Source organism: Semicossyphus pulcher, unplaced genomic scaffold, assembly GCF_022749685.1.
Source record: "Semicossyphus pulcher isolate SPU_LCO1_2020_fin unplaced genomic scaffold, fSemPul1.0.p SCAF_11, whole genome shotgun sequence".
In the NCBI taxonomy this organism is placed as follows: Eukaryota; Metazoa; Chordata; class Actinopteri; order Labriformes; family Labridae; genus Semicossyphus; species Semicossyphus pulcher.
Window position 1 is genome coordinate 5,447,105 of NW_027211615.1, and position 25,532 is coordinate 5,472,636.

General features: G+C 41.1%; 2 protein-coding genes across 2 annotated transcripts; both read right to left on the reverse strand.

The window, feature by feature from the left end:
- Positions 1 to 5,106: 5,106 nt before the first annotated feature.
- gja10b (gap junction protein alpha 10 b) lies at positions 5,107 to 7,695 on the reverse strand. The gene is made up of 2 exons (XM_069685600.1): positions 6,331 to 7,695; positions 5,107 to 5,145 (listed from the first exon to the last, which is right to left on the reverse strand). Exons 1-2 carry the CDS (start codon positions 7,693 to 7,695, stop codon positions 5,107 to 5,109), a joined length of 1,404 nt encoding a protein of 467 aa, XP_069541701.1.
- A 3,803-nt stretch (positions 7,696 to 11,498) lies between these two features.
- Positions 11,499 to 25,476, reverse strand: casp8ap2 (caspase 8 associated protein 2). Its single transcript, XM_069657770.1, has 10 exons — positions 25,188 to 25,476; positions 23,243 to 23,320; positions 22,425 to 22,487; positions 22,153 to 22,253; positions 20,819 to 20,893; positions 20,525 to 20,640; positions 17,425 to 19,787; positions 13,732 to 16,504; positions 12,676 to 12,775; positions 11,499 to 12,573 (listed from the first exon to the last, which is right to left on the reverse strand). The coding sequence occupies exons 2-10, from the start codon at positions 23,274 to 23,276 to the stop codon at positions 12,511 to 12,513; spliced, it is 5,688 nt and encodes a 1,895-aa protein (XP_069513871.1). The 5' UTR covers positions 23,277 to 23,320; positions 25,188 to 25,476; the 3' UTR covers positions 11,499 to 12,510.
- Between the last annotated feature and the right edge of the window lie 56 nt (positions 25,477 to 25,532).

The following is a 25,532-nucleotide window of genomic DNA, read 5'->3' on the forward strand; positions in this document are numbered from 1 at the left end:
GTGAAGCGAACCTTTAGTGTCTCAGGTTGCCAAGCATTTAAACTTGCTCTCTATCTCACTCTGAAGCAAACTCTTTTCTTTTCTTTATTTTTTGACTTGCTTTTCTTAAGAGTCACATAAAACATCCCTTAAAATATCTTTAATAAAACCTTAAAGCTGCAGTAATTGATCTGTTTTGGCCACTTGGGGGCAGCAGAGTCAGCTGTAAACACAGAATTGACATATTACCAACTTTTAACGTTTATAATGGCTAACAAATCCACACAGTTGCCTCCTTGTACATCGAGTAAAGAGCAACATTAGCATTTATTTAGTGTTGTGTTAATGATGAATGTACGTCCATTATTCACTTTTCTTTTAGCTCCGTTTTTGGACTTAAACACCTCCAGTATTTTCACCAGCAAGTAGCTAACTTTGTATCTCTGCTGTTTGGTGCTGGTTAGGTAGCATGCCATTACTGCAAAATATGTTGGTTGTAAAAGCAAAACCAACATATTTTTCTGCTGGTCACTACAGGCGACACACACGCAGTCATCTGGTCCATGTTCATGGATAAATCCATTAGTGCAGCTTTAAAATGATGTGGCTAATAATTCTATGCAGACACCTAAAATGAATTTAATAATTTGATGCTTAGATTTGAGGAATCCTCCAGGTCACTCTGTGCAGGCCAAACACATCTTTGGTTGATTCCATCACAGCAGATTGAAGTGAACCCTTTGCTGTAACCCTGTAACTGAAAGCTTGTACCTTTTTGCTGTGGATTTGTCTTGTTTAGTTTTTTTTTTTTTGTTGCTGCTTCTCTGAAACAAACACTGGCTTTTTCAAGGTTGTTCTATAGAAGAGTATGAACAAAAACATGCCTTTCTCACAGATTGAAACTTTATTGAAAAAAAAAATTTCTGGTATCCTGGTTGAACGCGCAGGCTGAGATCATTAAGTAAACTGAAAATGGAAAATGTTTACAAATAGGTGTCATGTCATGTTTGATAAATGTTTGCCATGTAAAATCGATGGTCGTTCAATCGGACTGGTTCTTGGTGTTGTGTAAAGAGACAAAGAATGAGTTTCCTCACCTTGTCTTTAATCCAACTTTTGGGATGGGTCAGCATGGATACAAGTGCACCTCCGATATTTGCCTTAGAACTTGCAGAGGCCATAGTTCACATTCAAATGAAGTGAGTGTATGCAGGGGCCCCGGCCCCCATCCCTGAGTCACCAGTGCGGACTTTCTCACACTTATCTACCTGTGAAATCCTTCATACCTCTCATAACTGGTCAATGACTGTATCAGCAAACTGCATCAGGTGTTTTTTCTACATGCTTTTTACACAGATTATATGGATTATTGTATTCGTAGATTTTGGTGCATCATTTTTAATGTAATAGCTCTTAAGCTTGTAGTTCAAGTTGTTGTTTTTTTCTTTCATTTTTCTAGATGACTGTTTTGTGTTAATATTGTCAATTTGAAATAGTTGTCATTTGCTTATTCTCTACTAAGAGTTCTTACCTTTATAATTTTTAAATGCTACATGACCCTAATTAATTAAAATGACTTAATAACCATTGTAAATACGGTATTGTGCAAACCCCATTTTCATTCATTTCAATTGCTAGTGTTCTATAAATGACTTTTTTTGTCTAGACACCATTTCTCTTTATGAAATAAAGAAACATGCATATCATATTTTGCATTTTGTGATCTTTTGTGCAAAAACATGAAGAACTGTTTGTCAAATTTAAAGCTGCATGTATTGATCTTTTTGACCACTTAGGGGCAGCACTGAAAAAAAAACAATGCATTTCTTTTTAGTAGATTTTGAGTCCAAAAACTGTTGCCTAACCCACCAAACAGACGGCAGAATCAGCAGCTTTCATTTGGAGTTGTGTTACTGGTAAATATACATGCTCTGTTAAGCTCTTTGGTCTCCACCACCCCTGAGAGAAATATCTTGCTTTTTAGTTGCTAAATGCTTCACGAAGTTTTAGGAGATTTAGGAGATTTAGTTGAAAAACATGGGACTAAACCAAAACCATAAAGCTTTCACATTTCACAGTCATTAAAGCCCTAAACAAATAAAAATATAATTCAAATAAAGGACAGTTCTGGTGCTTTTTAAACATGTCAGAATATTTTAGAGTCAAAAAGTACTACAAGTGTTGGAATTGCTCCAGTAAATGTCATCAGGCCACCAGCAGTGAAACAGGCTGTAATGGCTGCAACGTAAAAGAAGATGATTTTTTAACCAGAAACAGACGTTGCATCGCTCTCTTCAAAGACACCAGACTCCATTGACAATAACTTAATTTTTCTTTGTAGAACTTGGGAGTTGCTTGACCCCTAATGCCTCTATCATTGAGGTTTTAGTTATTTTTTATGTTACACAAATATTGTATTCAGTGCAATCTAAGCATTTGATACACCAAAGTCACACTATATAAATATTCAGTCAACGTACTTCTCATTTTCCCTCAAAGATAAAATTGCAGCCATAACAGCCTGTTTCACAGCTGCAGGCTTAACAAATTTACTGGAGCAATTCCAAACGTTTTAGTAACTATGAGTGATATAGTTAAAAAATAGCACACACTCAGTGGGGTATAAATCCAACAGTGATTTCTTCCCTTTTTATGCCTCTGCGCTGTCGACAGCCGTGGCCGGAGGCATTATGTTTTCAGGTTGTCCGTCCTTCCTCCGTCCCATTCTTGTGAACACAATATCTCATAAGTGCCTTTTAGGGAATGTGCAGTGGTAAGCGCTGTTGCCTCACAGCTAGAAGGTCACTGGTTCAAACCCTGGTTTGGGTAAGGTGGGCCTTTCTGTGTGGAGTTTGCATGTTTTCCTCGTGCATGCGTGGGTTCCCTCCGGGTCTCCGGCTTCCTCCCACAGTCCAAAGACTCAAGGTTCATAGGTGACTCTAAATTGCCCATAGGTGTGGGTGTGACCGCGAAAGGTTGTCTGTCTCTGTGACAGCGCTGTGATTGACAGCCGACCAGTCCAGGGTGTACCCCGCCCTTCGCCCAATGGCAGCTGGGATAGGCTCCAGCCCCCAGCAACCCTGAACGGGATAAGCATTATAGATAATGGATGGATGGATGTCCCCTTGGACTCATGGATGAACTGATTAGATCTTGGTGGTCAAAGGTCAAAGGTCAAGGTCACTGTGATCTCATGTCCATCCTATTCTTGTAAATGCAATATTTTCAGAAACTCCTGGAGGGAATTTCAACAAATTTTGGCACAAACTTCTATTTGGACTCAAGGATGAACTGAGTAGATTGATGTGGTCAAAGGTCAAAGTTACCTCACAAAACACATTTGTGGCCAAAACTCAAGAATTCATAACTAATTAATGCGCTAATTATGACAAAATTTCACACAAATTTCTAATAATTTAAAATGATGAAGTGATGACATTTTATACCCAAAAGATGAAAGGTCAACTTCACTGTGACAGCGTCATGCTTCATGTTGTCACTCCAATCCAATTCTTATTGCTTTAGACCCCAAGGTACATGTATGAATCATCACTTCCTCAACTTGACTAGTTGGCGGAGGCATACAACCACAAGGCGGTAATTCTAGATTCCCCATATGTAATTTATATATGAAGTAAAGATTTGAACAAAGATGAACATGACTGTTAGGTTTGTGTTTTTGTTGGACTCTGTTTTTGGTTTTTGTCTGCTCTGCTCTCCCTCCCCCCTTTTCTCTTCTCCTCTCCTGCAGTGCTGGTGTGTGACAGGGGGCGTGGCTGGCTTCACCTGCAGCAGGCAGATTAGGCACACCTGATCCCTAGCAACTCATCAGACCTCCCTCTACTTAAGCTTGGCTTCAACTTCTCTTTGACGCCAGATAATTCCAGTTCCTTTGGTAGAGCTGACAATTTTGGTGTAGTATATTCTCTTTCTATTTTTGATTGTGCTTTCCGTACCCGTGTTTTTCTGTGTTCGCAGGTCTGGTGAGTTGCCTGCCTGCCTGCCTGCCTGCCTGCCTGCCTGCCTGCCTGCCTGCCTTTTTTGCATGCTTCTGTGCCTGAGCATTTCCATGTGTATGGTCCTCGTGGTGTTTCCTCTGACGGGGGGTCACTGCAAGCCAGCCAACCTCCTGTCGCCACAGCTTGTTCTGAACATTCTCTTGTGTTAATCCGTAATAAAGCTTTTTGTACTTTTTATCGGAGTCTCGTCTCTGCTTTGGGGTCCAAACGATACCCGGCCGTAACAACGACACAAGGTCATGTTTTGACCAAAATTGAAGCAGAAACCTTTTAACTTATGTGCATATTAATGTCTTAAAAATGTTAATGTATTAGTAGACTTTTTTACCCGGGGTACAGGCTACAACGTTTAAACAATCAGACAGGTTTATGCTCAGTGGACCAGAAATATCCACAGAAAATCAATAGCTGCTGAGTGGACAAAGTTTTGGACAGAGGCCGGCCTGCTGGCTGACATTACCATCCTCTAGCTGCAGCTTTAGCACACTGTTAGCTCCATTAGAGAGATTTTAGATTTGAAAAACAAACAGCCAGACAAACAGTTCAGTCCTGCTGAAGAGGGGGAAGAGTTTAATAGAAAAAAACAAGGACAACAAAGCATTCAAAATAAAAGTTTTCATTTGTCGGATATATTCATAAACAATATCAGGCTTTACTCTCAGTCAAATATTAAAACTTCAGAGCCCTTTTTTTCTCCAGCTCGATCTGTTTGATAAATCACACAGAGTTTTTTTGTGGTTTCCAAATCCACAATATTTAATAACAATCTTTAGTCAAATATCATTGAAACTGGCTTTTTGTTATCTCATTTTATGAGCAATCACATGTGCTTTCAGCCAAACATCATTTTGATTTATATCTGATTTGCAGTAAAAAATACCCTCAAATCTAATAAGCAAGAAGCTATCAGTATAATGCAATATCAAAGTTATGAAAGCTGGAGATATAATCTTTTTTTCTATGTAAATTCATGTTAACATTGCAACTGAAGTTATTGTTCATGCACAATACATACTGTATAAACATAAATACAGTATGTATAAAAACATAAAGTTAAAGTTGAGAGACAGAATGAGAACCGCTTTGTGATCAGGATCCAAAAGTAACTTTACTTTTTCATGATGGAAGACAGCTCCAGAATCATGCTCTGAAAGAAAAACAAGTTGGACAATACATGGTTATTCAAATAAAAATATTATAATATAAAAATATTGATTTCTAAAACAATATTATGGTTCGTGTAGACTTTAAGCTAACATGGTACAACCAAACATCTACACAGCTTTAGTATCAACTCGGGCTGGGCAATATGACAATATGTATCGTTAAAACAATATGAAAATGTGTTTTTCTATATCGTCTCTATCGTGATGTCACAAAACCAGCAGCTGAACCGCTTTACCGCAATAACGTCATTTTGATAACGCTTTACGTTCTAATCCTTGCATGTGGAAGTGAGCCCGGAGCATTTATTAACATGGACGTGTTAATGTGCAGAAAAGGACTCAGGCTCAGGCCAAGTGAAAATGGAAACTCTGTACTTTTTCTAGTAGTATTTAATTCACACAGGATTATCCAAAAATAGGCTTTACCATGTGGTTATTTCATATAGACTAATTATTTTTTGAATTACCAGAAAACATGATATTTTGTGATATATATTGTTATCAAGAATCTGATATAGGATTTTGGCCATATCACCCAGCCCTAGTATCAACCTGGTTTTAACTTCTGGTTTAATGTGAACATTAAGAAAATGTTGGTGGCAGACAATGACAAACATGCTGCTGAGGCCCAAAAGACATAAGGAGAACTGGTTATTATGCAATATGGGTAATATGCAATACATGTGATTGTGATTTGTATGTGCCTCTCTGTTTACATGTTGACTGTTGTTTGTTCTTACAGTTTTTTTTCCATTAAAGCTACTGTTTAAATCTATAAAGCTACTGTTTAAATCTATTAAAGCTACTGTGCAGGCAGCTAAATATATGCAGTATATTTTTTACCATTTTAATGGTAATGGTAATTTTTAGGCTGCAGAGGGTGATCTTTTAATTTTGTTGCAGTGATGGTGAAGTGTACCCTAGGGTGTTTCAGTACCATGTGACATCACGGGTGGATGTGGTCACAACTTTTTTGCGAGGAATTTTTCAGGTGTTTCTTTGTGTCCACATTTATTTTGTTATTCTTTTCAGCCTTATTTTAAGTCACATCTGAAATGGACTGTACTGCTTCAATTGTATATTCATTTATACTCTTCTGATGACTTAGTAATGACATCTGTTTCTTTAGAGGCTACAAATAAAAAATGATGATTTTCTGTTCTTACCATGGACATCCTCCTCCCGCTGGCAGGCGGTGGTGTCACCATCGGACTCTCTCCCTGGTTGAGGTGCTGGGCCTCGACATCTGTCCCACTCTGGGAATCTGTGCTGTCGGATGGAGAAGCCAGCTTGCCCTCCGACAGTCCCCTGGACATGAAGCTGCACTTCCTGGCTGTGGGGTAGTGGTCGCTCTCTGGAGAATCACTCAGATCACTGAACTCCTTACAACCACTCACTCTGCTCTGCTTCCTCTGAGGGATCCTCAGGGAGGCCGGGATCTCCATGTGGCCCCCCATGAGTGTGGGTCGAGGTCCTGCGTACTGCAGCTGCACTGATCTGTGAGGTCCGTTTGAGTCGTCGCTGCTGCAGGAAGGCTTCCTGTTGTCCAGCGTTAAGCGCCGCTCCACAGACCCAAGCTGCTGGAGACCCTGGATGTCACCTTGGCTCTGCTGCTGGTTGAAGCTGCTGGACCCCTCCTGATTCTGAGGAGCCAAATGAGACATATCGGGCACAACAGAGAAGGTCCTCTGAGTGAGCTGCATCAACCTCTGGGGTGAGGAGTTAGTGAGCACACAGACCGGCTGCACCGATGAGTTTTTCTTTGACCTGTACACGCTTTCATCATCTCCATATTTATATCCGTACAAGCTTTGTTTGATCTTCTTCACCCCCAGGTGGAAAATCTCCAGGAGATTGAGGAATAGAGAAACTCCAGCAATAACCAGCATGAAAACCATGAAAATGTTCTTCTCTGTTGGCCGGGACACAAAACAATCAACACTGTTGGGACAAGGCAACCGCTCACATTTGTACAGAGGAGACAGTCCAATCCCATACAGAGCACACTGACCTATGATGAAGCCCACCTCCACCACTGATCTCGTTAGGATATGGAAAACATATGTGCGCAGTAAGGAGCCTCTTAGGGGAGCTTTCCTTACTTTCTTTTGTTCATCTAGTTTCCTGAGTTCTCGCTCGATTCTCTTATGGTCCTCCTGGACGGGGTCTGTCCCCTCCAGCTCAGCTTTCAGACAGGCTTTCTTTCTGTGCCTCTCCTTCTCGAGGGTCCTCAAACGGTACAACGCGTGCCCCATGTAGACCAGAGACGGAGAGGATACGAAGATGATCTGCAGGACCCAGTAGCGGATGAGGGAGATGGGGAACGCCTGGTCGTAGCAGACGTTCTTGCAGCCGGGTTGCTCAGTGTTGCAAACAAACTCGCTCTGCTCATCGTCCCAGACATCCTCCGCTGCAACACCGAGGACAAGCATCCGGAAAATGAAGAGGATGGTGAGCCAGATCTTCCCCACTATGGTGGAATGAATGTGGACCTCTTCTAGTATGCTGCCTAATAAGTTCCAGTCACCCATCTTCTTTCACATTGTTATCATCTGTCAACGAATAAAATAAGTAGTTTTCAGAAGTTTCATCAAATGGAAAGTCAAGAAAGCAATACAATGGTCTTACTTACATGTTTTCCAGTGTCCTTGTCTCATGTGCTTCAGTAATATAAAAGAGCAGATTAATTCGTGGAGGCATCGGAGCTCATTAGTCTCTCTGTGGAGACTGATAAACCCTACTGTGCCGTGTAGCTGACACTATTTTGATGCTGTTGCAAACTAGGACTCCAGTTTGAAGCCATTGATCCACCACAGTCCCTATAGTGCCCTGAGGTCACTTTCATCCTGCCACTTTTAAGAGGACAGTACACTGGAAATAGCACCAACTGAGATGTCAATACACAGACACGTACAATGTGTTCAACCTTCTTCCTTATGGTAGACTAGTTTCCAATAGTGAGCCCTCAACTTTGTGTCAAATGTTTGTCCGTTTCCTGTTTCACCATGCAAAAGAAAATGCCCATTAAGAAATGTTTTCCCAGTTTGATTTGGAAGCTGGCTGGCCTGCATGGAGCCCTGACCTCAATCCCATCAACACATTTGTGATGAACTTGAACGTCAACTGTGAGTCAGACCTTATCATCGCACATTATTCCTGGACCACGATTGATGCTCTAGTGCAGGCCTATTCAACTGGCGGCCTGCAAGGAGCTACCTATACATCCAGCTGGTGTCTGCAATATGATACATATTTCAAAGGTGATCCATCCAGTGTTTACAACGCAGTCTTTACCTAGATAGTCTACCCAGGTATATTAACAGCTGCCAAGTATTTTTGATTGTTGGACCTGATGTCATTTGGTAACACTACCACCTTGGTTCCGCTCGTTTCAATATGTCAGGTAATTATCAACAAGCAACTTCATGAAACGTAGATCTGAAAGAAACAGAGAGAGGCGGGGCAAGCCGATGTGTGTGTATGAAGATAGGAGAGGTGTGTGTGGTGGTGGTGGTGTTGGGGTGTATTGAAATAACATGATCACATTCAACTATCAAACATGGGTAAATTCAGTGGTGGAATTTAATCGACGTGCATTAACTCTAAGTAATAATATAGGAAACATTCAATGAATGTTGACTGTTATGCAGATGATACTCAATTATCCTTATCAATGAAGCAAGATGAAACCAATCAGTATACTAAACTTAAAGCATTCCTTAAGGCACATGAAGACCTGGATGGCCAGCAGCTCTGTACTGCTTAACCCAGACAAAAGTAAAGTTATTGTGCTTTGCCTCAAACACCTAAGAGATAGTTTCTAATAACTGCCCTTGATGGAATCTGCCTGGCATCCAGCACCACTGTTAGGCCCTTAGTCATGCTGCTTTTAGACTGCTAGGGGAACCAGACACACATGTATGTTATGTGTATGCATGTATGTTACATTATTGCTTGTTACTAACGTTATATCTTCCTGGGAGTTTTTGAGCTCCAGTGTCTCGAGGGTTGCTGTGGATCTTTATTGTGGATCACCTTCTGCCGGGGACCTGCTCGACTTCCACTCCATACTTCTTTTATTATCATAGTTAATACGATTACTAGGAAGATTTTCCTTGCCATGGTGGCTAATTGCTTATTAATGCTGGAATTTAGTTGGGTCTATAAATGTATAGACTATGGTCGTACAGAGCATAGAGTACGCTCTATTTGTCAAATCTCATGAGATAGCACTTGCTGTGGCATCACATTTCTAAAAATTGATTGGTAGAAGAATATATGGGGCTACACGGGGGTGCAGTGGTCAGTGCTGTTGTCTTGCAACTAGAGGGTCCCTTGTATGAATCATGGTTCGGACGTCTGGGGCATTACTGAGTGGAATTTGCATATTTTTCCGCATGCATGCGTGGTTCCCTTCAGGTACTCCGGCTTTCTCCCACAATCCAAAGAGTGGGTGTGAATGTGAGCGTGACTGATGTGTGTCTCTATTTGTCAGCCCTGTGATTGACCGGCGACCGGTACAGGTGTACCCCGCTTCTCGCCCAATGACAGCTTGAATAGGCTCCAGCCTGGAGCAAATAAATAAAAAACAAGGTGATGACAGCGAATGCCAAGTTAGAGGCTTCCAAACAGTATTAGTAGTTTTACTGCAGAACCAATACTTGGACTAATGATGCCCTAGGTAAATTTTGGCAGGAGGAATTTGAATGTTGAGCTTTTACTTTAGTTGCATACTTTAACTGAACATAAAAGTATACTTAAGTAAAGGAACCAATAGGAAAATGTTTAGCTTACCATATATTACTATTAAAAACAGGTTTTTCAACAATATACACCGATCTGCCTAATATTGTCTAGGTCCTCTTTTTGCCGCCAAAACACCCCTGACCTGTCGAGGCATGGACTCCACTAGACCTCTGAAGGTGTGCTGAGGTATCTGGCAACAAGACGTGAGCAGCAGATCCTTTAGGTCCTGTACGATGCAAGTTGGGGCCTCCACGGATCCGACTTTGTCGAGCACATCCCACAGATGCTCGATTGAGATCTGGGGATTCTGGAGGCCAAGTCAACACCTTGAACTCGTCGTGTTCCTTAAACCATTCCTGAACCATATCTGCAGTGTGGCAGGGCGCATTATGCTGCTGAGAGAGACCAATGCCATTAGGGAATACTGTTCCCAAGAAGGGGGGTACTTGGTCTGCAACAATGTTTAGGTAGGTGGTACGTGTCAAAGTAACATCCACATGAATGGCAGCACCTAAGGTTTCCCAGCAGAACATTGCCCCAAGCATCACACTGCCTGTGCCGGCTCGCCCTTTTCCCATAGTGCAATCTGGTGCCATGTCTTCCCCAGACCATCCACATGATGTAAAAGAAAATGTGTTTCATCAGACCAGGCTACCTTCTTCTTTCTTTCTTTGCTCCGTGGTCCAGTTCTGATGCTCTCGTGACCATTGTAGGCACTTTCGTTGGTGGACAGGGGTCAGCATGAGCACCCTGACCGGTCTGCCACACAACCCCGTACACAACAAACTGTGGTGCTCTGTGTGTTCTGACACCTGTCTATCAGAACCAGCTTTAAGTTTTTTAGCAGTTTGAGCTACAGTAGGCTGGTCCAGTTGGATTGGACCACACGGACCAGCCTTTGCAACCCAGGCCCATCAATGAGCCTTGGCTGCCCATGACCCTGTCGCCTGATCACTTCTGGTCGCTCCTGACCACTGCAGACCGGGAACACCCCACAAGAGCTGCAGTTCTGGAGATGCTCTGACCCAGTCGTCTAGCCATCACAATTTGGCCCTTGTCAAAGTCGCTCACATCCTTACACTTGCCCATTTTTCTGCTTCCAACACATCAACTTCGAGGACAAAATGTTCACTTGCTGCCTAGCATATCCCACCCACTGACAGCGGCCAGTGTAATGAGATAATCAATGTTATTCACTTTGGTGTATATTTCAAGTTAGTTCATTGTCTATCAGTAACTGCTTTACATTAAAACGTGTTATATGTATGTACTCAGTGTGACTGAAAAACAAGAAATGTAAGGTAAAATAAATTATAGCATCAGATTAGCTTCTGTCCTCTACTTCATGTCACTATCTGCTCTGCTGAGTTACAAACGGCCCCGGGGCACTGGCCTGGATTTCAATACTTTGTGTCCCGCTTCATGAATATTTGTGTCATGGTGATACACTATCTGGTGCTACCTTAGACATTATCCTCCACTGGTACAGATCTTTTATTCCTCCAATTAGCAAATATTTTTTAACACAGATGGCAGGATTTTGTTAATATTCTTGTAAAAAAACAAAGAATAAAAAAAGAACCCAGAATAAATAAATAAAACTTTATTTGCACAATATTCACATTATTTGTGTTCCATGCTATTTTTAAGCAATGGGAAGAGTCACACAAAAGGCCATGCTGGCCAACAGATAAAATGCTTCATTTGTATTAACAGAGATAAAGATACCGTCTTGTACATGAATTTGACATGTAAACATTATAACCTTCAAACTTATTAAGCAGCACTGCCCCCAAACACCAATACATCCATTAAAATAATATCCAAAATAGTCATAGAAATTTACACTAAAATCACCCAATTTATCAGACACATAGCTTAACCGTTGCGATGTCTGAAGTAGTTTCCTCTGAGCATCCAATTATTTTTGAAGGTAACATTTTGAAAACATTTGCACTTGAACCTGGATTTATCCTAGTCTGAAGGCAGTTTCCCCCAACGGTTTAGGACCAAAATGATCTTGAGGGTTTGATAAGAAATGTTTTATAATGAATCAAGGCTGCAAAGGCAAAGAAAGGAAGCTGTACAAGTTGTATGTGCTGCATGAAGACAATGCTTTAGTGAGGACCAGACATCAGCAAGTATCCTGCCCCGATATTGAAGTAGTGAGTGCAGTATGGATTGTAAAAAACTAAAAGTGCGTCAAAAACAATCACACTGATGTGTTTTACTGTGCAGATGATCCATATTGTCAGTTTTGTTGAGGAGTTGTCGTCGTTGTTAAATCTTATTTTTCACACTTTAAATTATTTTCAAACAGTGTATTATCCAAACAGTGACTGGCTTTATGACATTCTTTTGAATAACATAGCTCTGCCAAAACTGCAGTCTATTTCTACTCAGCTGATAGTGGGAGTTTGCAGGCCTCCAGATCTTAAAAGGAAGAGTAGTCTTTATCGGATCAATTCTTCGACCCTGTGTTCACGTCTTCCAGCACCACAAAAACAGCATATCCATACCTGTGTTGGTGCCCCTGTATGTGGGGAAATGTTCTAACACAAGAACTATTTTCATTAAACACAGCAGAACAGTCTGAGCGATCAAGTGTCCATCTTCTCCTGCTTCTTGAAAAGCTTCATGAGCTGGTGAAATCTATGCGCAATCTGAGGAAAGAAAAGTAGGTAACAGTTATTGTATGCAGTTTTATTAAAGCCTCTACAGTCATACAACAAAAGTACAAACAAAAAGAAAAGAGAGGAACTTACATGCTCTGATGGTTTATTCAGTTTCTCTGACAAAGCAGAGAACGTCTCTCGTGAAGCTCCTTTTGTCTTCAGCTCGACCAGGATAGCTCGATCCTCATCCCTGGAAAAAGCAGAACACAGGTAAAAAACATGAAATTTAAAATGTTATCAAGGACTATCAGTGGGGATATGTGTGGAATAAACTGGGATATTTCTATAACAATATGCCTACACAGCTAATTACAGCTGGGTTGAGTGGTTATCTGGGGACAACTTTAAAGACAATGAGCTTTAATACTTTGGTTAGAAGTTGTATTTTAATTTTGGACAGGGGCAGGCTAACTGTTTCATCCTGCTGCAGGACTTAATGCTAAGCTAGGCTAACCATTTCCTGAATCCAGTTCCCTACTTAACACACAAACATGAGATTCAAGATCCTTTCATGTCAGTCTTGGAAAGAGTACAAACATACACATTACACAAAAAGTTACTTTTGAGACTTTTGAGATTTTGAAAATTGTTACATTTGATTAAAAGTCCATTTTAACTTGTTAATGACTAGAAAATACAGGTAAGGCACTTGGATATGACTTTGCTTTGGATTTTGAATTGATGAATTGTCCACAAAAATGCACCAAAAAGGAGCATAAGTGAGTGTACTTGTTCTGCAGAATCTCTTCTCAAAGCTGCTTTTACACTGTATGTCACATTCACCCATTTACACACTGATGGCAGAGGCTGCTCCCTAAAGTGCCCAACTGTCAATCAGTCATCACATTCATACACTGATGGCTATGCCACCGGGAACAATTTGGGGGTTTTTCTCCTCTAATGTTATTATCCTATCTGTTCCATATCAATGAGCTTAACAGCATTGCACTTAAATACAACAGATTTACTTAGTTCCTTTATATGACAATATACTTATGATTAGGCTAATACTACAAATTTGCCATTTGATATTGCAAGAACTGGACAAAATAGCGAGGCTATACCAATTATGAGGATGCTTAAAATGTATTTAATCGCCATAACTCTTGAAGGGGAAGTGGAAAAAATACAGAACCAACTACTGACCTGGTCCAAGACATCACCACCTCGCCCTTCTTCCTGATGACGTTCTTGGCATACAGACTGTTGGGGGACAAGGATCCTTGGGAGGATCTAGATTCACCATCGTCCATCTTGCAGTTGGAGGCCAACTCATCCGTACTCTCCTCTTCCTCCCTTCTGGCCCGCTTGGCTTTTGATTTCTCTTGGTGTTTCTTCCGTTTTGCAGCTTTATCACAATCCCTTTTGCGTTTCTCCGGTGTGCTGCTCGAGTCCTCTGCAACTGTGAGACTCCTCTCTGACTCTGACACCTCAATTTCACCTCTTTCTGAGTCAGAAACATGTGACGCCAATGAGTTATTGCTTTGCTTTGTTTCAGAGTCTTTAGCCAGATGATGGGGACTGTTATCTGATAAAGAAGCTTTTGAGGGACTTCGTTGAGTTGCCACAACTTCCTCTCTGTGGCATGTTTGACTTGCACTTTGATCAGCAGTGACTGTGATACCCTTTTTGCTGATCTGCCCAAAGACTTGATCAGAGCTTTCATCAACATTGTGCAAACTGTTGTCTGAGGGAGGCTGGGTTTTTAGAGGTTCAGTCAGTTTTTGTGAATCCTCAGAAGGACAGACTTTTGAGGTATTTTGTTGAATTGATGCATCGTCTTTTTTGGGGGATGGTTCTTTTGTCGGTGTTAAGCTCTCTTGACTTAGACTGACATCTTCTCCAGTGGCTGCCTGAGAAATCCCAGAGCTTTCAGGAAGGTTAGCAGGGTTGATATCTGATGGTTCAGCATTCAAAGGAGTACCTTTCTGAGATTTGTCTGGCAACCCATCTTCAGTCGCCATGCCATCTTCTCTATGTTGCTGATCTTCTTCTGTTAGTGTTTGACTTAAGGTGTCATCAGCAGTGAGCATGACATCGGCCACTGCTGCTGCCTGACGTATCTTCAAAATGAAATGATCATTGGACCTCTCCATCACTAGCGCCTGCACTGGGAGGTCGGGCTTGAACACAAAAGGTGTGGCGAGGGGCTCTGAGGCCATGCTGCTGCTGGAGCATATGCTGGAGTTGTCACTGTCGAGGGCCAGGTGTATCTCCTGTTCGCTAGCATCTTCCCCGTCCATCAGAGCATCCTCGCTTATGTGAGCGCTGATGACACTGTCTGGAGTGGACATGAGGTGCATTCTCGGCGGCTGAAGGAAGCTCAGATGGCTGTCGGACTTAAGAGGTGACGGGATGGTGAGGGAGACTGCCAGATCTTCAGTGAAAATGGAATATGACCTTGAGGAATGCTGAATTGCTCTATTTGCTGATGGCACTTCTAACAAGCAGCTCTCATCAAATAAAGCTGGATTCAGCTGGATCTGATCTTTGGATCGCGGAGACAGTACCTTGCGAGGTGAAATGCCAGACCATGTTGAGATAAGTTTGGAGGGGGAATCAAACTTGAGCGGGGAAAGCAGTTTGGATGGAGACTCAAATTTAGTTGGAGTGGCGATGCTGATGAGTCTCTCTCCGTCCTTCCTCGGTGTACTCAGAGACCAGGTTGTGTTGTCTCCAGTAATGCCACTGTTTTCTAGTAAGTCAGATCCCTGCAGGAGACACTTAAAGATTTCTCCCATTTGAGAGTCTCTCACCAGGTTGAATGTTAAACTGGAGGCTTGCTGTTCTGTGAGTAGCTCAAAGTCAGTTTTGTCCAGCAACGAGCCATTTTGAGAGACAACCAAAGACGAGATGTTAGTTTTCTGTGGAGTTGAAGGGACATTTTTAGGAGGAAGGAAGTTAACCACAGTTTGTGTGCTTGGGCAGTTTATTGAATGCGAGTCTGCATTCTTGTCTTTTTCCTCATGTGTGATTCTGATATCTTTGCCTCTGCTTCCAAGGCCTGTTTTATAAGGCGCCAAAGCACAAGGCTTGATTTGATTCAGGCTGGTCGGAGGACCCTGTGCTTCCTTTTCCAAGTGTTGCTTCTTCACAGGGTGTTTTATAGATACTTTCTCATTTCCACTAGGCTTTTTCTCCTCATCCTGAGCTCTAGTTTGTTTGCAAAGGCTCTTCATTGTTGTGCAAATTTCCTTGAACAAGTAGTCCACTTGACCATCTACAAAGTCCCACAACTTCTGCTTCAGATTAACCGCTTGCTGTTCAAAGATGCGTTTCACAATACCATTATCTGATACCTTGCTAAACACAGATTTGATCTGTTTCTTTAGTTCAGATTTTAATTCCCTTTCCTGGCTGCATACCTTACTGAAATTAGCACCATCCACAAATTCTAAAAAAGACTCCTGGAAATTGTCCATCACGCCATAGAAGCTCTTCTTGGGAAACGTTTTATGAAGCTTCATGTACTTTTTTCGGATCTCGAAACGGACGAGCTTGAATGTCCCCATAACTTCCTCAATCGTGGAAAAAGAAGTTTTGGATGCTGCAGGACAGACCGTTTTAAATCGACTCTTTGGACTTCTTGTTGATACACCAGCTGTTTCATGGATTTCTTTTGACAGCCTTTCTTCAGACGTCCTCTTAAAGACAGCTTTAGGACTTGGTTTATTTCTGAATGGTCGAGCCAACTTCACCCTCTTGTTTGCAGGAGCGGTAGATCCTGTAGATGTCTCATCACTTTCACTTAAAATTTCCCCTTCCTCCAGTTCAGTGTCAGAGAGGCTTGAAGGCAGGTCAGACCCCCCCTTGTCCACCGAGTTTTGCGTGTCATGGTTTGCAGGAGAACCTGGATATTTGTTTTCTTTGTTGACATCCAACTTCTTTGAGTCGGCATCAACAGGTGTGCTGGAGAACTCTGCACAGGAGAGAGCAAGAAAAAGTATAATGAGACGCTGTCATTGTTCCTAGAAAACAGCTACATTTAATGATTATAATACCTCATTATTACCAGGTCCCTATTTCCTAAATGAGCTGTAACTTACATTAGAATTACATAATCAACATCTTTGGTTTGAGCCAATGGGATGTACTGATGGCTAGGGCTGCACCCTACTCAGAGTTTTGTCAGTCGAAATGGAATTGGCTGTCTAATACAAGGATTTCACTATTTCCTTTTTTTTTTAGGCCCACACCAAACTTCACCAAACTATATCAGCCTAAATGAGTCTCATCTTTAACCTGCAAGACGCACATTCAACAGGGTTTCCCCACAAGCACTTAGTGTTTCAACTCACAACATTGTTTTCAACTGTAGAAGTTAACATTTTAAGCTGTCAGCTTGCGACATCCGACTCTAGAAGCTCCACCAGAAAGAGGCAGGGAAAAACATCTTTAATGTGAAACTGCTACTCTCAGTGTATTTTTACTACTTTCAATCGGGTCCGTTTGTTTTCAAGAGGAGAAGACCGCTGGGACAATCCGGCTTGATCAATGAAAGTTTAATTCTGAAGGGTCATTTTAAGAATAACAGCCTTGCTCTGTGTACAATGAAGCAGCTAAAAGGGCAAAGATTTGAATGCCAATATGGGAGTTGACTTGTGGTCTTCTGGGTGTAGTGATTCTAATAGTGATCTTTGACCTCCTCCTCCTTTTGAATTTTGTTCTGAGGGCTGGATCGGCAGGTAAAGATTTAATTAAGCTATTATCATGTAAGAAACATCTTGGAAATAAATATAAGCCCTACAAGACCAAACATTTCTGCCTAACAAATAACGAGTCACTTAAATCTTCAGAATGCATGTGTGAAAACTAGTAACAGGACTTTATTATCTTTACCTTTCTGGAGGCTCTTGACATGACCTGGCTTGCCATGAACATGGAGAAGACTTCTCTTGGTTATCCGTATGGGGCTCCTCAGAGGGCTGATGGCATCAGGGATCCTCTTCAGATTACTCAGTGTGCGCATCATGGAGTCCTCATCATGGAGTAATGGCATAGAGCTGGAAGGCTCTACGTTATTCTCACGACTCTTTGCGGGACTGAAGCTCTTTTTAGGTGTGAAAGTGAGGTCCCTGTACTTCTCTGGCTGAGCCACCTCCTCCGTAGTACTGCTGACTTTGGAGACAGCGATACAGCCAGTGGATGAACTTGGCTCGGCTGGAATGTTACTCTTGTCAGTGGCGTCTTCATTTGTCTGTGTTAACATGTAAATAGCCTCACGGAGACTCAGCCCCTCTTGTGGAAGAGATTCCAGGCTTATTGAACTGGATACAGCATCTGAATCTTTAGGACCATCTTTTGTGTTACAAGCATCTTTCTCAGGTGTGGAACTGGAGGTCTGGAGAGGCGCCTCTTGCTGACAACCCTGAGGTAGGATAGTGGGTGAAATTGTCGGACTTTTAGGATTAGCTTTGTGAGGAACATCCTTGGTTACAGGACCTTCCTTTGAGGGTGCAGCAGATTCTTCGACTGAATCCACAGGAGGAGGTTTCTGTTCTACAGTTTTAGGAGTGGTACAGTTCACTTCTACGCTTGAATCAAGCACAGTGCATTCAGTAACAACAGCAGATTGATCCGTACTATTTCTTTGTTTTAGTTTGTGTAAAGACTTGCTTCCAGACACGTCACTATCATCTATTGATTCCAAACGTCCACGTTCAGCTCTTGTGCTGTCTGAAGTAAACTTGGGTTTGTCCTCTTTTGAAATGTCCCCATGCGTTTCTTTTAGAGAACTACTCTCTGGTGATTTTGCTTTTAGATGCACGGTCATCTGATTCTCTGCAGTATCTAGGGGTTGGCTAGCAACTGAGGTAGTTTTGACTGAATTGTCTTCGAGTTGCTCGTCAGTTTCACTTCTGTCTTTGTCCTTTTCTTGGGCGTCTCTGACATCATCACACCTCTTATGTGTCTTTTCAGAACCCTGGGGTGTGTTAGGGCTATTTATAGATTGCTCTGCTTCTAACTCACTGTTGTTAACTTCATCAATCACACACATGTCCTCAACGTTAGGCTGTGAATTCTCATCATCTGATGAGCTTACAACTACTTTGTCCACTGTTGGGAGGTCTTCAATGGGCAACACTGGCTTCTTAATCGGTGACAGGGTTAGATTCAATATTTCCATGAAACACAGTTTCCTGTTTGGACTATTTTCCTCCACAGAGCTTTTCACATTCATATTAGTTTCCTCGCATGCTGAGGGCTCTTGTGTCCTCTCTTTTCTTTCCTTACTACAGACAGTAGCTTTCTCTTGCTCTGATTCTTTTGATTTCTCACGTTCTCTGCTTCTCTTGTGCTTTTTGCTGCTTTCATCTTCACGCCGTCGATCCTCCTTTCTTTGACAATCCTTTGGCAGTCTACGCCCCTCCCTCTCTTTGGAGGGATCTCTGCAGTGCTTAGAGTGTTGATTTGAAGAGGACTTTTTCCGATCCTTTGAGTCTGAACTCCGGATATGTCTGTCATTACCCTCGATTTTTCTACGGTCTCTGCTGTAACCCTCTTTGGAGCTATGTTCAGAGTCTGACATGGACATTTTGGCTTTGTCTTGTTTCTTCTCACGAGTTTTGGACTTCTCACTGTGTGAAACATCTGGAGGAGGGCTTTTAGCCCTCTCTGATTTGTGGTGCCCCTCAGTATTTAGGTAGTTCCTGCCTTTACCCGACCTGGAGTCATATCTCCGTTCTGGGTCTTTGTGTTCTTTGTGAGATCTGTTTTTCTCGTGACAGTCCTTGTTTGGATCTGAACCAGTTTTATGTCTTCTACTTGCCGATTCAGATTTTTCTTCTCTATGCTTGGATTTGTGTTTGTCTGACTCTCCATGTCGGGTTGATGTAGAGGGGCTGGACTTGTCAGGTGCATCACTATCTCCTCTTGCGGACCCTTTTGAATGATGGTGAGAAGATGCCTTTGAAGCTCTTGTCTCAATGTTAGACGCACTGAGAGGTGGCTGAGCGGTGGAACCTTCCTTCCTTGATGGTTGAGGAGGATCCCTTGCAGGACTGTTCTCCCGTGGAGGTGGGGCCGGTACAGGTGGAGGAGGTGGAGGAGGAGTGGGTGGTGGAGGAGGTTTGGAAGGTGGTGGAGAAGCTGGTCTACTCTTGAAACCGCCTGTGGATGACCGACTGGACGAATTTTGGTCCCGCAGATTATTAACGTGAGTCTGATGATAGTGATGATGATGACTGCAACCTTTTCCTGACCTGCAGAAAACACAGTTTTAACAACTGATTTATCATTCAAAATTAATCCTATTAGTAGAGGAAACTGTTTGTGCTTAGGTTAGGTATGCATAAAAAGCTTTTTATCCGAATTCACCTGCCAACATTACCTTTTATAACACTTATTTGGAGTTGTCATAATTACCCATTATGGAGTAGTTTCATACATTAAAGTCTGTGATGGTTCTCAATCATCCAGCATCCATCAAAGTGCAATTACATAATTTTTTTCAAAGTCAAACCAGGACCCTATTTTGGAATTGCTTCAGTACATTGCTTTAGCCGGCAGACCCCAGAACAGGCTGTAATGACCACAAAGGAACCCGTGGGGGTAGAACATTCACTAAAGTTCTTGTTTTTCCACTGACAGGCTCAGATTGTTATTTTAAGTGTTTGACAACATTACAGAAAGGATCCCTGCAGAGACAGACCTTTTTGTTGTAGAGAAGATGCTTTTATCAGAACCAGAAACGGCACTTTCTCAGAAGCAACCAGACTCCATTAACAAATACACTATATTTCACATAATAATACAAAACAATGAACCAATAGTTGTAACAACTCTTTAAATTTTTGTACTTATTGGTCACTTGGAACCCAAAATGTGTAATAAAAGGGCACTGGATCTCCCCTTTGACCTGCAGCTCTGTAGATTAATGTAAAACAAGTAATAGTCATGAGTCACCACTTCATTTAAAAAGTAAAAAGAACACACTTACTGTTGATTCAATCTCTGAATCTCAGCATCTTTTCTTGTCACCTCTTGCTTTGCTGTTCGTAACAGTGCAGAGATGTTCTTTTTAAGACGGTAGTTCTCAGTGTTCAACCCTGTATTCTGTTTAAAGAGAACAGACCATGTTAGAGCCGTTTATGTTACATAGAATTAAGGATAATATCGGGGATTGAAACCTACTCTTTTGAGACCTGATCAGTCAAAATACATAGAATATTTTTTGACTTGTGTAAAATAATGATCTCATTCAACAGCTAAAAAATAAAGAAATAAAACAGACCTGCGTTTCCATCTGCTCCAACCTCCTGCGCAGCTCTTGAATTTGATTCTGAGCTGCTTGGAATCTGGACTTTAACTGCAAACAAACAAACCAAAGGAAAGGATTGTGAGATAGTTGGCCAGCTGACAGCCCTTCTGGGTTCCTTTGATGACCAAATGTTGTGTAAAACACCGAATAATAAACAAAAGGTTTAATTCCTACTTGTCACTTCACACCTGGTGGGTGGAGAAAAATCTATTGCAGCCAGTTTTCACCCCAGATTTTAACTACAATTTCTCACAGACCTAGCACAACATTTGCAAAATACAGCCTCCTGATGCTAAGCGGGGGACATCACACAGTTGATTCTGCCAAAGAAAGTCAAGCTAACCTTTGCTTATCTTTTACCTTTACACAATATGATGTCATCAAGTAAGGTGTGCAGGTGTTGGCCATTTCTACTGTTTATTCGCATAAGCAGACTTTAAACACATTGGCTATCGCCTGATGACGATATATGCCTCTGGGAACGATGGCCAACTTCTCGGTATTTCCGGTGTAGCCAGAGTTTAGCGATAAAAGACTTCCAGTCAAGACTTTTTGTCTTCTCCGTGCGCTGCATTGTTTACAGTCCAGTTAGCAGCTCGAGAAGCGACTGTGTGTTCAGATCAAAGTGAAGGTAAAGTCTGCCCTCCACATCTGTCTGCAAATAAACGCTGTCACTTCTTAGTTCATTCCATCTCCCAGAGGAGCGCCCGTTCATCTGTTTGTGCTGAGTCTCAGTTTCACTGTAAACAGTAAGTTACACAGAGGCTGCACTCTGGCTTACTTCAGCGGGATGAAGCCGAAAATGAAACAGATTTTCTTGTGATCGACTTTAATAACCGGCTCTTCAGTTTGCTGAAATAACAACATCATGATGATGATAAAAATTAAAGGGGTTATATTTTAGCTTCAAAAGAATCAGCACGTTCACGTTTTATTTGCTCCCACAGATGCATCTTGTCCCCTGTGACCTGGTTCAGGCCATTTAAAACTGTTTACTTAGTATCAGGCAGGCTTAAGTAACATTGAGGCATTTTTGTTAACAAAAAACATGGCTGTCAATGATCGCTAATTCTGTTTGCAATTATCACACTGACAGCATTCATTACTCTATAATGAAAGGTGTATATATGGTATATTATTTTAATTTTCTTTTTACACTTCACTGTTTTTCTCTGTAGTCCAAATCTAGAGCTGCTGTATTAAATACATTCTCCCCAGTGTGTGTTCAATAAAGATGACCTAATGCCTCACCTTCACAAGGCAAGGCCTGTTCGGGACAACAGAGAGAAAGGAAGCATGGTGCTCACCTCAGCGAAATTTGACTCTCTGGTCTGCTGCTCCTCCGTCACAATTTCTTCATAAAGATCCATCGACTCTTTCATTTGTGAAGCACTCTGAGGGGAACTCTCTGTAATAAACCAAAACAAGACAATAACTGAGATACATCCAACTTTTAAGCAATAGTGTTGGACAAAGGAAATACGCTGAACTATTTTCCAGCATAAAATGACAACAATATTATTACTAGTAATGACATGAAGCTGTAGCAGACCAGTGTGATTTCACAAAGGATCTTTACCTGCATTGAGGTCCAGGCCATCGTAGATATCCACAGAATCTTCATTGACATCAGGGACAAAAGCTGTGGATATTGTACATGTATTATAAATGTGTCATCAGTAATTACAACTATGCAACTATAATGTACCTTTTTTTCCAGAAAGATGTAAAAATAACTGATTTATTATCTCAGTAAACATTTTCTTAATCATTTTATACTGTCAAATGCTAGTTTCAAGCCTTCTCTGAACCAGTGTGATGTTCATTTTGTAACTTATAGTCCCATTTGGAGGAAAACAGATGATAAAGCAGGGTATGATTAGGAGTGTGGCAAACTAGTGATTGACAAGCTGCTCTTATGTTGACTAGAAACATTTATGTTTAGGGTTTGGTGATAATAAAAGACACTCTTGAAGAGTCTGCTGCTCATGCCCCGAATTTCGCCCCGGGGATTAATAATGTATTTCTGATTCTGATGTTTTCTATAGTAAATTTTGTTTAAAGAATGTTTTTCCTTAAAATTAGTATCCCAATTATTATCACAGTAACAATGAATTACAGGTGCACCTTGCTAACCAAGCTAGCACTAGCATTAACTTGTATATAAGCGTTTGCCAACCCCTTGCTCCTCTTCAGCCTCTTGTCGACACACTATAGACACACTAAAAAAGATGGGGACAGCCAAAGTGCCGACACACAAGGCTTCAAAATTGTAGTACACCGACTAATAGGTGACTTGATGGTGGCTACGTCCCCTTCTCTATACAGTCTATGCTCACAACTGAGTTGTACCACTAATTCAAACAATGTATGTAAATGTAACAGCCTTATACTTACTCCCAGAAGCATTGTTGAGGTCAATGGTCTCCATTATTATTACCAAGTATAGCTGTGACTCAGTTTCTTTTGGTGTTCCTGAAAGGAAAAACAAATGTTAATAATGAATATCAGCCAGAGATTGCCTGTATCACCTGGCAGACACATTGAAAGCAGCAAGGACACAAATTATAAGAAAACCACAATTAATTCTAGAGTGAATAAACTAATTAAAGTTGTAATAATCATAATAATGTGTGTGGCTCTGAAGAAATTTGAGGATAGGAGTGTTTGTGGAGCCTAAGAGTCTGCAAAATCAATTCTGACCACTCTTTAAAAATCTCTAAAAAATAAAAAAGTATCTTCTTTGTGATACAACTTAATGGGATTGTAGTATTACGTCAGCAGAGTACAGCTCCTTGTTAATTTGTTAAAATACATTCTCAGTCCAGATCACAGCCAATCAGAGTTGGGCAATATGACAAAATATACGGACATATAATTAAAATTTTTCAACTGTAATAATTTAATACCCTGTTAGCTAGCTTATCTCTTTATTATTTCCGATTTTCAGATTGTCTTGCAGGTTCCTGTGGATCAATGTGGCTAAGTGCTGTTGTTATTTAATTACTAAACAATTCTTCAATTGATTTATCCAGAAATTTTACAAAATAACAAGTAACCGGGCAACAGAAACCAGAATAAACTGTAACAGATGATTTAAACACTCCAACTGATACTATACAACTCCTATCATTGTTAGGGGTGTAAGAAACACAGACACACTTCAGTATTGTGATATAACATTTAGGGATGCTGAATCCATTTTCAAAAACTATGTAGCAATTTTTAATTATTTGTTTTAATGTAACAAGTTTTAATTGATACAGGCAAATGTTTATTATTTTCTCAGATGGCACAAAAAGTAGTGCTATCATGTTATATATATATATATATATATATGTATATAATATTACAGGGATAAATACAAAAGCTGATCCTGCATTTCTGACTCAATAATAAATAATTTTTGTCAGATTTTAATGCACATGGTGTGTTGTTCTTTGTATCATTAGTTTTCCTACAATTAAATTAGTAAAAAAGCAATGTATTGAATTGTAACTGCTGCATTATGATCCGTATTGTATAAACAGATTCTTGCCAACAGACAGCCTAAACCTTACTGTAGGTGTTGGTGTCTGTAGACGACAAACTGAGGCTTATCACTCTGTTGTTAGCATGGTTAAGGCAGAGGGCTAGCTTGACCTCTTTTGTTCACTTCTGGCCAAACAAAGAAGCCAGCAGAGATCAAAGCAGTTACCAACAGCGCTAAGACACTTAGAGTAACAGGTAGTATACTGTTGAGTTGTATTTCGATGATTTCTGTTTTGACTGTATTTTGTTTTAATGTTTAAATGTTTAACATTTGATAATCTGGGCTCGGGCTTGAGCTAACATTAACATTTCTTTAGCTACTAACCATCTTACTGTCCCAAACTCTAAAACACCAAATGGGTTATAGTTCTCCTAAAAGTTACACTTGAATCAGGTTATAAAAAAGTCAGACTGGAGAGAAAACCCAGCTAACATGTTCACCAACTTTTATCTTATCTCTTATCTTGATTCAACAAATCCACATTCGCTCATCAGACATGCATGCTTATTTGTGCTTATTTGTGCTTTTTATGATTACAACAGACTATTTATTTCAAAGTGTCGTATTGATTCCTTTACCGCATGTTTAGTATGTTTAAAAACAAGATGGGCCAGTTAGTTGGATTCAACGTAACGCTAGCTGCAATCACTGTATAATCTATGACTAACGGTAACGTAAGCGTTGACCTAAACAGGAGAAAAGTGCCCAGTCGGTAAATTAGGGGTATTAATGAACTAAAATACCTTTGCATCGGACATAAATTCATAAAGAGGTTAGCTACAGTAAGTATATATTAATAAGTTGACCTACTTTTTTGCGTATTACTGAGTCCTCCTGTTGTTTACAACTGTAATGTCGCGCCAAGACTTCTTTGCACAGGAAGTAACGACATTTTCCCGCGGTCCGTCACAGCTGAGGGTGGCTCTCGAACCTCCACGGTTTCTAAATTACACTTAAAACAGGGGTAAAATCCCTGAAAGAGACACGCTGTATCTCTACTAACGTCTTCTACAGCCCTTTAGATCCTACCACAGCTAAGTGGCATACGTCAAGGCATCGAATCCCGGCAGTTATTTCAGTTTGCTCGAGAGAAAGTTGTTCACTCGCGAAGAGAGTCGCTCGCGCTGACTGTGCCGGGCGGGCGTCGCTGTGCGT

What these genes read in the sequence shown, in the direction of transcription:
- gja10b (XM_069685600.1), bottom strand. Translation starts at nt 7,695, where the DNA reads ATGGGTGACTGGAACTTATTAGGCAGCATACTAGAAGAGGTCCACATT. An exon ending in GCGGGAGGAGGATGTCCATG is followed by an intron (nt 5,146 to 6,330) that starts GTAAGAACAGAA and finishes TTTTTCTTTCAG; the next exon opens with AGCATGATTCTGGAGCTGTC.
- casp8ap2 (XM_069657770.1), bottom strand. Translation starts at nt 23,276, where the DNA reads ATGGAGACCATTGACCTCAACAATGCTTCTGGGA. An exon ending in TGGCCTGGACCTCAATGCAG is followed by an intron (nt 22,254 to 22,424) that starts GTAAAGATCCTT and finishes GGTTTATTACAG; the next exon opens with AGAGTTCCCCTCAGAGTGCT. An exon ending in TGTCAAGAGCCTCCAGAAAG is followed by an intron (nt 16,505 to 17,424) that starts GTAAAGATAATA and finishes TCTCCTGTGCAG; the next exon opens with AGTTCTCCAGCACACCTGTT.